The sequence below is a fragment of the Capricornis sumatraensis genome, chromosome 3 (genome assembly GCF_032405125.1).
Source record: "Capricornis sumatraensis isolate serow.1 chromosome 3, serow.2, whole genome shotgun sequence".
NCBI classification, from domain to species: domain Eukaryota; kingdom Metazoa; phylum Chordata; class Mammalia; order Artiodactyla; family Bovidae; genus Capricornis; species Capricornis sumatraensis.
This window is the reverse complement of record NC_091071.1, coordinates 177,337,522-177,352,782: the sequence shown is the minus strand read 5'-3', so window position 1 is coordinate 177,352,782 and position 15,261 is coordinate 177,337,522. Positions and strand designations below refer to the sequence as shown.

Genomic DNA, 15,261 nt, shown 5'->3' with positions numbered 1-15,261 from the left:
GCTTTCAGCCCTCTACCCCAGAGCTGGGCCCCGCATTACCTCGGCCCCAAGAGGCTGGCCCAGGGCCAGCAGGCTCTGGCTGCAGGCCCGTGCCCGGTGCCAGCCAGGCCTGTTGGGGCAACTGGTGCGTGGCTGCCAACCAGGTGCATCTCCGCATGCTTGGAGACTCTGACGTGACAGGTTCTGCCTTTCCCACTGGGGCCCAGCACCCTGGGTCCTAGCGGTGCCCGAGGCAGTTAGGAGGGGGTGGTGGACAGAGGAGCATGGGCTTTGGGGTTGATGGGTCTGGGTTCAAGTCTGGACTTTGTCCATCACTAGTGGTGTGATCTTGGGAGGGTAACTAGGCTTTCTTTCTGTTTTGTAACTAAGCTTTTGATGCCTTGATTTTTCTCATCTGTAGAATGGGAATAATAGTAGGATTGTGGTCGGGATTCCTTACAGTAAGGCAGGCATGGTGCTTAGCATAATGCCTGGCACACAGTCATAGCTGTTGACAGCATTAGCAAGTCGCCTTCTTGACCCTGTGTTCACATGGTGGCCTGTTAACTCCCTTCAGGCTGAATCCCTGGCTGCTGGAGCTGGACTCGGGCAGTAGCCCTCCTGTAATTTGCCAGTCTTCACCAGAATGCGACCTAATCTCAAACCCCGTGTCCTTGACTAGATGGTTGGGTGGCTGACTGTCAAGGGCTCTCTGTATGATTTGACAAACTCATTAGGCTACCCAGTTTGCTTCCTGCAGCGGGTTCTTACAAAGTATGCACCCCTGGTGGCTCAGACGGTAAAGAATCTGCCTGCAGTGCAGAAAACCCAGGTTCTATCCTTGGGTCGGGAAGATCCCCTGGAGAAGGGAATGGCTACCCACTCCAGGATTCTTGCCTGGAGAATCCCATGGACAGAGGAGCCTGGCGGGCTACAGTCCATGGGGTCACAAAGTCAGACATGACTGAGCGACTAACACTTTCACTTACAAAGTGCAGACATCCAGTCCCTGCCCCACCAGGGGTCCACACTGAGAGCGGCAGTGGTGTGCACAAAGGCCAGCGTTTCCCGAGTGCCTACTGTGTACCAGGCGATTAGGCTAGAACCCGTGAGACGTGCTCCTCCAGCAGAAGGCCACTGGCATTCCCTTTACCGAGGGACTTTAAGCCAGCCACTTAACCCCTCTTGGTCTTGGTTCTTTCACTGATGAAATGGGGACAATAGTGTTTATTTCACAGATTTATTGTGTGGGTGGAAAGTGCTTAGAATGGAACCAGGCATTTGTATAGAAAGGTGCTCAGCATGCCTGAGCTGTTACGAGTGCTATTACAGTGATCCTCGTGGGAACACTTATGGCGGATAACAGTTCCTTAATTCAGCCAAATATACTGTACCCCTGTTTGCCAAGCCCTGGGGACACTAACATAGGTGATCCCTGCCTTCAAGGAGCCCACGGTCAAGTAGAGGAAAGAGATCTACTCAGCTGGTCTAGAGGGACATTACCAGGAACAGAGGTGTGTGTCCTGTGCTTCCAGGATCACACCAGAGGAGAGGGGATTATGCTCCTTGGGTCTTGGGAAGGCTTTCTAATCTGGGTCTTGAAGAGCGTCTTTACCAGGAGATGAAAGGAGGGGAAGGGAAGCCCAGGCAGAGGGGACAGCATAAGCAAGAGCTCGGAGGCACAGAGAGGCAGTGCCCAGTTTGGAGAGGCGGACAGGCCAGCCTGCACCACGGAGTTAGCAGCAGCCCACTGGAAGCCACCAGAATGCTCAGCAACCAGTGACATCGAATGAGCTGGTCTGCTTCCATCTGGGAGCTTCCAGCCAGGCTAGGGTGAAACGCACCCACACCAACCACTGCAAGAGTGCAAAGCCCTGCAACTGGATCTGTGTCCTGAGCTACTACTTTTCAGCAACAAAGCTTTTTTTTTTTTTCACCTTATGGTTTTCCCATAAAAACTCTCACATCAGTGGATGTGAGAGTTGGACTGTGAAGAAAGCTGAGGGCCAAAGAATTGATGCGTTTGAACTGTGGTGTTGGAGAAGACTCTTGAGAGTCCCTTGGACTGCAAGGAGATCCAACCAGTCCATTCTGAAGGAGATCAGCCCTGGGATTTCTTTGGAAGGAATGATGCTAAAGCTGAAACTCCAGTACTTTGGCCACCTCATGCGAAGAGTTGACTCATTGGAAAAGACTGTGATGCTGGGAGGGATTGGGGGCAGGAGGAGAAGGGGACAACAGAGGATAAGATGGCTGGATGGCATCACGGACTCGATGGACGTGAGTTTGAGTGAACTCCGGGAGTTGGTGATGGACAGGGAGGCCTGGCGTGCTGCGATTCATGGGGTCGCAAAGAGTCGGACACGACTGAGCGACTGAACTGAACTGAACAATGAGGGCACGACCGAAACGCGCCCGGGGGTGCCAAGTGCAGCCTGACTCATTGGGTACCCCTCCTCCCCCACGAGCTGAGACTGGCCGCCTGCGCTGGGCGCTGCGCTCATCCCAGGAGCCAGAGAAGCGAGTCCACTTGCCGGTGTTCGGAATGGTCCTCCTCGGGACACGCAGACCCTTCTCTGCACACGTAAGCCAAGCGTCCGGAGCTGAGGCGAGGCCCGGCGGAGGTCGGGTGCCATCGGAATCTGAAGAGCTCAGACCGGCCCGGGTCGCGCAGCCGGCAGCGGGTCGGGTTGGGCGCGCGGCTCGCGGGGCTGGGGCGCCACGCCCTCGGAGCAAAGCAACAGCGCCTGCTTCCCAGAAAAAGGAGCGCCCCCCCATCTTTGTCACCCGGAGGCCCGGCGCGGCCCGGTGGCCCCGGGCTCGGGGAAAGGGAGGCGGAGAGCAGACCGAGCGCGGAGAAATCCGGCAGAGTGTGCTTTAAAGGAACGAATGGGGGGCGCCGGGCTCTCGGCCCCGCCTCTGGGGCGCCCCCCGGTAGCTCCGCCGCGCCGTCGGACCGCGTCCGACCCCGGCCCGGGGCTCGAGGGCGGCGGGGAGAGAGGGGGCCGGGGCGCGGGCGGCCGAGGCGCCCCCTCCTGCGCGCCGGGAGGGGCGCGGCCCCGGCGCCCGCCCGCTCTTTCTTTCTCGCGTCCCTCCCTCCGCGGCGCCCGCCCTCGCTCCCTATTTGGAGCGGAGACACCCCTGACGTCGGAGCCGCTCGGCTCGCCGCTCCCCCGCACCGCGCGCCCGCCCGGGGCCGCAGACGGCGCTAGCGCAGCCCAGCCGAGCCTCGCGGGGCCGCCGCCAGCCCTGCCGGCCGCCTCCCCGAGCTCCCCGGGGGCGCCGCGCCCGCCCGCCGCGGCCCGCAGACAGCCCCGCAGGAACCGGCGGGCGCGCCGCACTCTCCTCCGCCGCGCGCGGTAAGTCCCGCCCGGGCCGGCGCGCGAGCGCCCGGCTTCCAGAGGCTTCGGCCGCGGGCGCAGCGCCGCGCGCCCGCGGGCACCGTGCGGAGGCGCCGCCGCCGAGCTCCGGGAGCCCCGGGCGGCTCTGAGACGCCGGGGCCGCGGGGACGCGGGCGCGGCGCGGGGTGGCTACGGAGCGCCCCGGCCGCCCCGAGCCGGTCCCCCCGACTCGCCCGGGTTTTCCCTCGCTCGGTCGGAGGTCCGCGGCCGAGCGAGGCGGTGCGCAGCCGAAAGGAAGCCGGGCGGCGGGTGGAGGGCCGGGTCGGGCCGCGCGGGCGCCGGGGCAGCGCCCGGAGCTCGGCCGCCGGGGCCCGCGCGTCCCCCCGGCTCTGTCCCGGGGCCGCGCCGCGCCGCGAGCCTCTTCTCTCCGGGACGCTGGTGCCTCCTTTCTGTGTCTGGGCGTCTGTCTTCCCATCTGGCTGTCTCCGTCTTCCGATTTCCGCTCCCCTCGTCCTCCGGGTCTGCCCCTTTCTCTCTCTTTATCCCCTTCTGCCCGTTTCCCGTTTCGCTGGGTTGGTGCCTGCCTTTCTGTTTGCCCTCCGCCCTTCGCCTGCCCCGCGGTGGGAGTCTCTCTCTCTCTCTCTGTCTCCCGGTGTCTGTGCGTCTCCCTGGTGCCCCCCACCCTCGAATTCAGACATCCCCCCACCGGATCGGAGGCCCGGGGCCCCCAGCGGAGTCCGGGAACAGTTTTCTAGACCCGGGAAAAGGAGCGAAAGCCTCCCCCTGCCTTCCGCCTGCCCCTCGGGGCCGGGCCGGGAATCGTCTCCCTGGAACTGAGTCAGGGGCAGGGGAGTCGGCTTTCCCGGGGGCTCAGTTTCCTTGAGTTCCACCCCCCGCGAGGCGGCCTGGACAACTGGGCCGTGCTACCGGCCACCTGCCCGCCCTGCTGCCTGGGCGGGGCGGTTCGGATCTTTTACAAGAAGCAGCAGAGGGGCAGCTGGCCGCCTCGGCGTGGCCCGGGGCGCGGGGCGCGGGGGTGGTGGTGGTGGCCGGCACCCGGGGACAAGGGCACATTTTCAGGTTTCCAAGGTCCTCCCCCAGCTGGAGGACAGCAGCCTGTAACTCCGGGAACCCCAGGAAAACAGAGGTCAGGGCCGGAGGCCAAAGGCTGGGCTGCTGGCCGGGGGAGTGGGGGTGGGGAAGCAATTTGTCAACAAGGAGCCCCTCACCCTTTGTTACTGTGGCAACCACCGGCCTCCTGAAACTCCTCCAGATGCTGGGGCTGCTGCTTGGGTGTGGTTTGCCCGTAGTTGGGGCCAAAGAAAAGGCGAGGCTGAAGCATCGGTGACCCCCACCCCCCCACCCCCGCACCCCCTAAACTGGACCTCCTCCTGCTGGGCCCCTGTGCAGGAGGAGGGGTCCGGGAGGATGTGCGTTTGCCCGCGGAGCTATCTTCATCCTTTTAAAGTGAAATTTCCAAGTGAGTTAGCGGCTTCTCCCCACCCCCAGCCCCTGGGGTCGCAGGCGGCGGGGCGGGCGGGGACGCCGGTACCCGCTGCAGTGGGACTTCTGCCGAGCAGATGTCTAGGCGGGCCCTGCAGCCGCTCATTAGGATCGATTTGTTTTGGAGACAGTTTGTGGCCAGGAGGGTCTGTGGGCAGGAGGGCCGTGGTCTGGGTTGGGGTGGGGGGCGAAGCCAGGGAGGTGGAGCTGCCCGGCGGCAGGCAGGCCTCCTGGGCCTGTGCCTGGCCCTTCGTGCCCACCCCCGGGGCGGGGGGGTTTCGTATGTGCTCTGCCAGCGCTGACGGTAGGAAGGAAGACACGCTGCGCTGACGGGGGTCACGGTGGCTCTAAGCAGCGTGCTGGAGCTGGACTCCTCTTGAGACCATCTGCTGAGATAGGCTCTGCCAGGCCCTGCTTCCCATTTCACGGGACCACATGGGAGGCTGGGGCAGGTGAAACCAGCGGCCAGTGGTCTGGTCCCTAACCGCGGTCCGTCCTGCCCCCAGGCACACAGTGAGGCAGAGGATGAGCTTGGGCCCGAATCTCTCCGCGGACCCCAGGGAGGGCCTGCTGAGCAGATCAGGGCCGGGGGTCTGAGCCTGCCGGCGGCCCCCTTCAGTGGCCCCATTCGAGGAAGTCCCGGCAGGCACTCCTTCCAGGACCTGCGGTGGTTGCCTCGCCCTTGCTGGTCACCCAGCCCAGGGCCTCGGCCGGGAACGCCACGCCCTCCGCACCCGCAGCGTGCGAGGCCTGGCAGCCGGGCCCCGCCTGTTTTCACCGAGTTGCTGGTCTCTCGGGGACCCGGGCCCTTCAGCCAAGGGCGCAAGGATTAGAATTTGAGCGGCATCTTGCTCTCGGGTCCCACCCTGGCAAGCAAAAAACCCTCGCCCAGCCGTTGTCTCCTCTGCTTGAGTTTCTTCCCCTAAATTCAATTCCTTTCAAGGCAGACACAGCCCTGGATTTAGATATTCTGGGACCCGCTGAGGATCTAGTAGGAGGGAGGGGTGGTGGAGAGGGAAGCAGAAGGGGGAGGGGGCGTGGGAGGCAGAAGGGCGTGGGCAGGGTTCAGAGAGGGTGAGTAGCCCTGAGTGACTCCAGGCCCCTGCTCCCAGGGACATCTGCTGAGCACCGCCTGTGACGGGCGCCCTCTCCCGAAATTTCCGTGCACTCTGCAGATTAACTCTCACAGTTTCCCTGAAAGGTGCCCCCATCTTGCAGATGAGGAAACTGAGGCACAGAAAGGTCCAAGTGAGGGAATTCCCTGGTGGTCCAGCGGTTAGGGCTTGGTGCTTTGACTGCCAAGGGTCCATCCCAGTTCAGGGAACCGAGGTCCCACAAGCTGCACAGTGGCCAAGACAAAAAAAAAAAAGGGTTCAAGTGGGTGAGCCAGGGGTTGAACCAGGGTCTGTCGCAGCCTCAGTTGTGAATGGAGGAGACCAGACCCTGTCCTTCCTGTGTGTTGCGGGGGAGTCTCAGGGGGAGGAGGAAACGGGGAGGGTAGAGACTGGGGGCATCTGGTTTGATCCATTGGAGAAATATGTCCCCACTAACCCCACCTGCCTTCTGTGAGAATACAGGTGTCACCTGAGCCCACAGGGAGGAACTTCCAGCCTCAAGTGGGAGAGGTTTCCAGAGGAGGTTCCAGAAAGCAGAAGTTGGAGCTGGGGAAAGGCTTGCCTTCTTCTAAGGAAGGCTTTGCTGGCTCTGCGTGTGTGTGTGTGTGTCTGGGGGTGAGTGGACCATCGTGCTAATACAGTGTTGGATTACCTGGCCTTAAGGACCCTGAATATTCAGATTTATCCAAGAGAGGAAACGGAGAGGGTGATGGTTCACTTGTTTTGTGAAGCTGACTCTTTGCTCTGCACTGGTGCTCTACAGTGAAGGGGTGGGCCAGGGGTCTTCCTTGAAACCTGAGTCCCTCTGGTGAATTTAAGGGTTGATTGTAGCCACCAGGCCCAGAGGGGGGTGGGTGGCTGCTGTCAGCCGTGCTGTTCTGGGGACCCTTCCCTGGGGAGTTGTGGGGGCTCCTGTCCTGACCGGGCCTCAGCTCCACGTGGGACCGGGCTCACGTGCCTGGGTCCGGGCTCACGTGCCTGGGTCCGGACTGTGGGGTTGGCGTATCCAGGGCTGGGCCCCGGGTGCCTGAGTTGTTGGTAAGCATCTCGGGGAAGATGCCGGGTTCTGGAGGGTGTGAGGACCAGCAGGCCTGACTCGGAAGCCAGCGTCCGTGCTCGTCTGCGTGGGGCCCAGAGTGGGATTTGAACTCTGCCCTGTGGGGCAGCCAAGCTTCCAGCCCTGGCCATGGCTGAACCCCAGAGAGCTGCTCAGCCTAAGAGACACGGCCTCAGCCACTGGGGTGGGCCTCTTGCGTGTTGCAGACCGTTCCTTGTCTTCCTCTCCTGTGAACCTTTCAAGCTTATCCTGCTGTCTGTTTCATACCTCGGCTTTAGCCAACACTGGTGTGTCAGTCAGCTTGAGCGACTCTCGCAATCTCCTGGTGCCTCAGTTTCTTCATCTGTAAAATAGGGAAAATACAGTATCTATTTCCTAGAACCGAATAAATGAATATATGTATATATACATATATATGTGTATATATAAGCCTTAGAGGGCTTCCCTGGTGGCTCAGACAGTAAAGCGTCTGCCTGCAATGCAGGAGACCTGAGTTTGATCCCTGGGTTGGGAAGATCCCCCAGAGAAGGAAATGGTAACCCACTCCAGTACTCTTGTCTGGAAAATTCCTTGGATGGAGGAGCCTGGTAGGCTACAGTCCATGGGGTCGCAAAGAGTCGGATACGACTGAGCGGCTTCATTCACTGTAAGCCTTAGAACAGCGCCTGGCCCACAGTCAGGAGCAGCTCTAACTACTGGGAAGCCAACAGGGGGTGTGCTGGGCTAATACCCACAAACCCCTCCTGGCCTTACTGTGCTGGTAACTATACTCCTGAAATCAGTCCAGAATTGAGACTCTCTGCCCCCTCGCCCCCCAGCTATCTGACTGCTGCTCTGAACAGCTGGTTCCGTCCTCAATCTCCCCTCCAGGCTCTGAACCCCTGGGGGGCCCCAACTTCAGCACACTCTCTGCGCTCCTAGATGGTGCTTGGGAAACCAGCATCCAGCTTCAGGGAACCGCGTGGCCTAGAGGAAGGACACTGCTCGTCCTGACTGTTGGGGGCCCCGGGACCACCCCACTGCAAAGCACGGGGGTCGGCTTGGGGGACCCCCTTCCCACTCTGACATTCTGGGCGACCCATGACTTGTGTGAGCCTCAGGGCAGGAGGAAGGGATGAGACCCTGGGGGAGGTTCTCAAGTCTTCAGGAAGGAAGGTCCGACTTGTATCAAAAAAAACCCCAAACAACTGAGCTGCTGCTTAAAAAAAAAAACAAAACACAAGCCAACAAAAAACAAAAGCTTCTAGCAGAGAGCTGACCCCAGCGGGAAGCGGGGCGGGGGCAGCAGGGGCTCTTGGGGGCTGGGTGGGAGGGGGGCTCCCTGTCTCCTGGCCCAGCCCAGCCCGGCCTCCACGTCACCCCCTGGGCGAAGGGCACCATCCTGAGTGGGGTGCCTACTGGCTGCTCTCATCGCGTCCTGGCCGTGGTTTTCAAGGACTGGGCTCCGCTCCTGTCGTGGGGCTGAGGTTGCTGGGCAGAGAGGTGAACCGTACCGCTGCACCTGCGCCGGTGGGGGGCCTGGGCTGGAACTTAGGAGGCTCCCTGGCCGGGCTTCTGCTGGAGCTCAAGGCTCCTGGCTCGGGGAGGCCGAGCGTGGCCGGGCCTGGGCTTGGGGAGAGGCCAGGCCTGGCGGACTGGGTTGGAGCACCCCACTGTGGGCCCAGCTGTGCCCGAGACGGGGTGGGGAGCTAAGGGAGGTGGCTTCTCCCTCAGCGTCTCTCCTGCCTTCTGGGCGTCTGCTCCAACCTGACCCAAGGGACCAGTCCTCACCCTCCAGGGCGGCAGGTCCCCTGAAGCATCGTTATCCCACCTCCACTGAACCTTGTTAGGAACCTCATGCCCATCTCAATCCCTTAGCGGGGTCCCAGCCCCCAGCCCCAGTTCCAGCATCTCCCCATCCCAGCCCCAAACCAGCCCCGCGCTCACCTCTGCACGGCTTGTGTTCCCAGGCTTCACTCCTATCCTAAGGGAGCCTACCATCATTCCCTGCCCGCCTGACCTGGCCTTGCTGAGGAGCCCTGCAGGGGTCAGGCATTGGACAAGAGTCCTTGGGCCTCTCCGAGGTCTCGCCGGGGGAGCCTCAGGGAGCCCCTTAGGTGGGCCTCCGCCAGCATGCTAGGCTCAGGCCCCGACTCAGAGCCTAGGTCCTTGGGGGTGGAAAGGGAGTTGGTGGGGTGACGGAGCCTCCTGGGTGCTAAGGGTGCTGGAAAATTAGGTTGCCAGTTAGGAACACGTGCGTTATATTTTCTTAGGTTGTGGTTGTCCTGAAAACACGGGCGCTGCTGTCTGTCTAGAGAGTGAGACCGGAAATGTGTGGGCGACGGCCTGGGTCAGGATGCAGACTCCCCTGGGATGGGACAGACTGTCTGGACTCGCCTCCCACTGCTCTGCCCGCTGCACCCCTCCCCGCTGGGCTGGGAGCAGGGGTCCCCCGGGCACTGGGGGAGATGGGACTTGTCTCTGCTTTCGGGGACCGCGTGCAGGGAGAGGGCTCAGGATCTGAGCTGAACTTGCTCAGAGCCCTGTGGAGGTGGTCGCAGCCCTGCAGGCCAGCCCCCAGGCCCTCCCTAGAAGGAGCCCGCCCAGAAGGTTAGCCTGCAGGAGCCAGCAAGATCCCCGAGCACCTCTCACTTCCCGGCTTTTCACCAAGTACCTGCCCCTTTCAGCAGAAAGTGGGCCAAGGGTAAGGGTGGTTCTGAAGGAGGTGTCCGGCCCTTGACTAGCCTGACTAGTACCTGGCATCCGTGGGGCCGATGGGACCATACTTGGCCCTTGCTCCCAGTTCAGCCCCACCCAGGCCCCTCTGGGGACTGTCCTGAGGCACAGAACCCCAGTTTGACTGAGCCAGACCACTTCTTAAGCCCACCCTGCATATCAGAACCACCATGGAAGCTTGTAAAAACAAAACAAAAAAACCACATCCCACCGTGCAACTTCCACTCCACGAGTCCCCAGGGAATTCTGATGCCCTACCAGGTTTGCAAATCGGCAGTGCAGGGCACCTCACTCAATTTACAGGTGGGGACCCTGAGGCTGGAGTGTCCAGGGTCTCACGGCACACGTGCATGCCTGACTCCCAGTCCAGGGCCTTTCCCCCAGTGTCTTGCCCCCAGAGGACCGCCTTGTAAGCATTGCTCTCATTTCCGAATGTCTCTGAAGCTTCCCTCCTCCACGGTTTTTGCAGGGGGGCGTCGGTGAAACCTGCAGAGGATGAAGCTGGGGGACACTGGGAAAATCCCCCCTGAGCCCACGCTTCGGACACACACGCTGCCCTGCAGCGCCCTCTGCTGGCAGATTCTATTAGCGCCTTGGTGCCATGGCACCCCACTCGAGCACTCTTGCCTGGAAAATCCCTTGGACAGAGGAGCCTGGTGGGCTGCAGTCCATGGGGTCGCCAAGAGTCATACATGACTGAGCGACTTCACTTTCCCTTTTCAGTTTCATGCGTTGGAGAAGGAAATGGGAACTCACTCCAGTGCTCTTGCCTGGAGAATCCCAGGGACGGCGGAGCCTGGTGGGCTGCCGTCTTTGGGGTTGCACAGAGTCGGACACGACTGAAGCGACTTAGCAGCATCAGCCTCGCTCCAGGCAATTCAGAGGGTCAGGCCCTTGGCTTGGATCATCTCTTGTTTGACTCAGAGGATAGAATGGAGCCGCAGACAGTGATGTGTGTGTCAACTTTGGACTTGGAGCATCCAGAAGAGCAGTACAGTCTAGTCTGGGGCTGTTTTTTCTTTTTTACCCGAGGTTCAGCCAGCCAAAGGCGCCCAAGATTTCACAGTGACAGGGAGATGGTTAGCTTTCCTGATGCTGGAATGCTGGTAGCCACGGTGACAGGAGGCGTGGCCCTGGAGGACCCACAGCAGTCCAGTGAGGAGGAGCTAGTGACTGCTCAGGACTCAGCCAGGTGCTTGGAAACGGGTTTAGCACGCACCACAGTCCATCGTCACACAGCATCACCACCACCCCTTTTATACCCCACCCTTTTTAGTTGAAGAAAGTGAGGTCCAGAGATAAAGAGTCATCTGCTTGGGACTTACCTGATGGCCCAGTGGCTGGGCCTCTGCGCTCCTAATGCAGTGGGCAGGGTTTGGTCCCCGGTCAGGAACTAGATACCCCATGCTGCTGCAATGACCGAAGATCCCGCATGCCCCAGCTCAGACCGGGGCAGCCAGATACTTACATGAAGGTTAAGAGTAGCTCTTGAGAGCCCCTTGGACGGCAAGGAGATCCAGCCAGGCCATCCTAAAGGAGCTCAGTCTTGGGTGCTCATCGGAGGAATGATGCTGAAGCTGAAACTCCAATACTTTGGCCACATGCTTGTGAAAATCTGACTCATTTGAAAAGACCGTGATGCTAGGAAAGATTGAGGGCTGGAGGAGAAGGGGACGACAGAGGATGAGATGGTTGGATGGCATCATCAACTCAATGGACATGAGTTTGAGTAATCTCTGGGAGTTGGTGATGGACAGGGAGGCCTGGCGTGCTGTGGTCCATGGGGTCGCAAAGAGTTGGACACGACTGAGCGACAGAACTGAACTGACTGAAAAGTAACTTACTTTAAAGCTACAAAGCAAGTTATAAAGATGACTAACACATATGCAGTGTGTATTATCTGCTGGTCTCTCTGCTCAGAGCTTTTCATGAAATACCTTATTTAATCTCCACGATACCTATCTGATGCTCGCAATATTAGCAGCCCCAGGGCTGAGGTTCCTACAGGAGAAATAACTTGTCCAAGGTTGTGCTTGGCTAGGAAGCGGTAGAGATAGGGCTTGAACCCAGGGAGTCAGGGGTCACACCTGTAACACCACTGCCGCCGCCCTCTGCCCAGCCTCCCGGGCCCTGCCGGCCTCACCTGCGGTCTGTGCTCAGTCCTAGGGCTCCAGAGGCCGTGGGCACGATGCTGCGGGTCCTGGTGGGGGCTGTCCTGCCCGTCATGGTGCTGGCTGCACCTCCGCCCATCAACAAGCTGGCCCTGTTCCCGGATAAGAGCGCCTGGTGCGAGGCGAAGAACATCACCCAGATTGTGGGCCACAGTGGCTGTGAGGCAAAGTCCATCCAGAACAGGTGGGGTCCCGGGGGCGGCGGCGGGGTGGGGTCCGCGCCGGGGCCCGGAGCGGAGCAAGGAGACGGGCTGCCCGTGCCTGGCGCCGCCGCAGCGACGCGGACAGCGGTCTCCTCTCGCAGGGCCTGCCTGGGACAGTGCTTCAGCTACAGCGTCCCCAACACCTTCCCGCAGTCGACCGAGTCCCTGGTGCACTGTGATTCCTGCATGCCGGCCCAGTCCATGTGGGAGATCGTGAGTACAGCCCGCCCGGCCCGGCCTCTCCGAGCCTGGGCCCCGCGGGCGCGGGCGCGGGCGCGGGCGCGGGGCCGCTGCTGGGCGCGGGCGCGGGGCTCGGGGCCGCTGCTGGGGGCACGCGCGCGGTCCTTGCCGCCTGGGGTTCGCACGTCTGACGACAGCACCTGCAGGAGACGAGCTCTTTCTGAACCTTGCTTCTGACGTCAGCCGCTTGTTGAAATGCTCTCGGAGGCGTCCCACCGTTAGAGAATGAGACCCAGATCTCCGCCGTGCCCCTTAAGGCCCATCCACAAGCCATGCCCTGGCTCGCCAGCCTTCCAAGCTTCATCCTGCCTCTCTCACCTTCTGTACCAGCTTGACCCTTGACACCAACCCACCTGCTTTTGATCTCTCATACCTACTTGGCTTGCGATCACCACACGGCCTTTGCACCTGCCCTTTGCATCCAGGAAGCAGTGTCTGGGCTTAGATCCAGAGGTTCAGGGGAAGTTAATTGGGCAAAGTCTGGGGCAGCGGGGAGCGGGGTGGGTGGGTAAGGCTCTCCCAGGCAGAGGGAACGGCTTATGCAAAATCTCAGGCAGATGAGGCAGCAGGGAGCTGGCAGAAGGGGGGCAAGGTCGAGGGTGGGAGTGGGGGGTCTGCGGCAGGCGGCCTGTGAGGAGTCAGGGGCTCTGGGTGAGGGCAGTGGGAGCCCTGGGGGCCAGTTTCAGGCAGGGCGGGCCGTTTGGGGGTCTCCTGGCTGCCTGGCGCTGGGGAGGAAGGTGGCAGGATGTGGGAAGACAGGCCAGGATGCTCCTGCAGGGACTCACCCCTTCGTCTCCCCCGACTGTGCCCAGGTGCCCCGGGGGGGCTCAGGCTTCTGGGGTCTCGGGTGATTCTTGGCACTGTGATGCGGGTTGCCCTTGGGGCCTCCCTGCCTGCCCCCAGGCCCTTGGAAACGCCTCTCCTCTTCCATCTGCCCTGCCCAGGTGACCTTGGAGTGCCCCGGCCACGAGGAAGTGCCCCGGGTGGACAAGCTGGTGGAGAAGATCCTGCACTGCAGCTGCCAGGCCTGCGGCAAGGAGCCTAGCCACGAGGGGCTGAGCGTCTACGTGCAGGGCGAGGACACGCAGGGGGCCCAGCCCGGCGCCCACCCCCACCCCCACCCCGGTGGGCAGGCCCCCGAGCCCGAGGACCCCCCCGGGGCCCCCCACGCCGAGCAAGAGGGGGCTGAGGACTGAGGCCCCTGAATCTCCCTCCCCTCCCACTCCCTGTGGAATGTGGGGGTCTCGCCCTCCCGGGGAAGGGTTAGGGGGAGAGGCTGAAGCCCCCTTTTGGCACTGGATGGACTTGGATTCAGACTTGGACTTGGAAGGCTTCCCGGTTGTCATGGAGATCTGAAGGGGGTGGGGCTGGGGCCAAGCTGCACAATTTAATATATGCCAGAGTCGGGGGCAGGGGCAGAGATTTTCAGGGCTCTTTTTTGGGGCGAGGGGAGCTCTCTTCCTGACCGCCTCTGAGATGTGTGCCCTTGTTTGGGAAGGAGAGGGGTCGCTAGCTAGGCTGCTGAGTTGGCGAGGCATTCCAAACTGTGCCAAGGCCCACCGCCCCCCGCCCCCAGAGCAACATCTCCTGGTGGCACTGAGGTGCCCTCCCATGGTTGGGAGTCAGGCCTGGGCAGGCCCCCGCTGACTCCTGGCCCTGGAGCGGGGAGCCAGGCTCACTGGCTTCCTCGGCTTCCTTGGGGGTGACGCGAGGCAGGGGTGGCAGGACCTTCTGGGCCGGGGGGAGGGGATGACCCCCTCCATCAGACAGCACCCCTCCCTCCTCCCTCCCTCCTCCCTCCCGCCCTCCCGGATCTCAGTGCCCCCCCACATGCTCCAGGCCCCTCAAAGTTGGTGGAGCCAGCCTCACCCTCTTGGGGAACCCTCTCTACACATCTGATGTTGGGGAGGGGTCTCCCTTACCCAGAGGGTTCCCAGGAGGGACGTGGTGGAGTGTGGACTCGGGGTGAGCCTCAAGAAGTGAGGGAGAGGAGCCACAAGGGCTCATGGGGTGCCCCTTGACCCTGAGGTGCTCCAGTGCCCTGGCCCCGCCCCCGCCTCCCAGCTGCACTTTAGCCCCAGAGAGGGCGGGGGTCCCCGGGGAGCAGCGGGCAGACGGGAAGGGAGGAGCCCCCTCAGCACCCACAGCTGCCTGCACCCGCTCTTCTGTCCCAGACCCCTGCCGGCCCCCCAGCCCCCTGCCACGGGGAGCCCCGGCCCTCACGGCTGACCCGACAAGAGCTTCTGGAGCTTGTAACCAGTAGACTGTCTCCCCGAGGGACCCTGAGTTTTCTCGTGAATAAATTCCTTCAACACCCATTTTCTCGTCCTCGCCGGGAGACTCTGCTGTCTCAGGGTGCCCCGAGGGGAGGGCCTCAGGCTGCGCATCGAGCCCTGGGAGGACCCCCAAGGTGAGCATGGTCTGCAGGCCCCCCCACATCCTAGGGGTCCCCACTTCCTTGGAGCCCCTCCTGGCTCCTGGCTCCCCACTTCCTTCCTGCAGAGGCTGTTTCTGGCCTCACATGTACCTTGGGTGGGCCTCGAGAACCCCGCTTCTGACTTTAACCTTTGACCCCCCGGGCCTATGACCTCTTCTACCCTCGGAGTGACCCAGCCGCATCCCTTCCCGCCGCCCCAGCCTGGCTTGGCCTCAGGAGAAGGGGAAACAGACAAAAGCAGTGGTTACAGACTGATACGCAAAGTGGGATGCATTGCTAAGTACTTGATGTAAATTGACTCACTTCACCCTCACCACTCCCTGGCGAAGCAATAACTGCCCTCATTTTATAGAAGAGGCCTCAGAAGTGCAGGGGAATTAAGTAACTTGCCTAGGGGTTGAGAAAAGTCTCCAACAGGACTTGAACCCAGGCAGTCTGGCTGAATCACTCTCCTCGGTACAATCTTAGGAACTGCCGTTGGTTCGGTTCAGTTCAGTTGC

The 15,261-nt window shown here is 61.6% G+C and overlaps 1 protein-coding gene across 3 annotated transcripts; it reads left to right on the top strand.

Moving 5' to 3' along the window:
- The first annotated feature begins 2,507 nt into the window (after window positions 1–2,507).
- NBL1 (NBL1, DAN family BMP antagonist) lies at window positions 2,508–14,618 on the top strand. 3 transcript variants are annotated; one of them, XM_068968061.1, is made up of 4 exons: window positions 2,508–2,563; window positions 11,871–12,065; window positions 12,186–12,297; window positions 13,269–14,618. In XM_068968061.1, the coding sequence occupies exons 2-4, from the start codon at window positions 11,899–11,901 to the stop codon at window positions 13,518–13,520; spliced, it is 531 nt and encodes a 176-aa protein (XP_068824162.1). In that variant the 5' UTR covers window positions 2,508–2,563; window positions 11,871–11,898; the 3' UTR covers window positions 13,521–14,618. The 3 variants fall into 3 exon arrangements, with proteins under 3 accessions (XP_068824162.1, XP_068824161.1, XP_068824160.1); XM_068968060.1 differs by lacking the exon at window positions 2,508–2,563 and adding an exon at window positions 3,283–3,338; XM_068968059.1 differs by lacking the exon at window positions 2,508–2,563 and adding an exon at window positions 4,901–4,997 and having other exon boundaries at window positions 11,885–12,065.
- The last annotated feature ends 643 nt before the right edge of the window (window positions 14,619–15,261 follow it).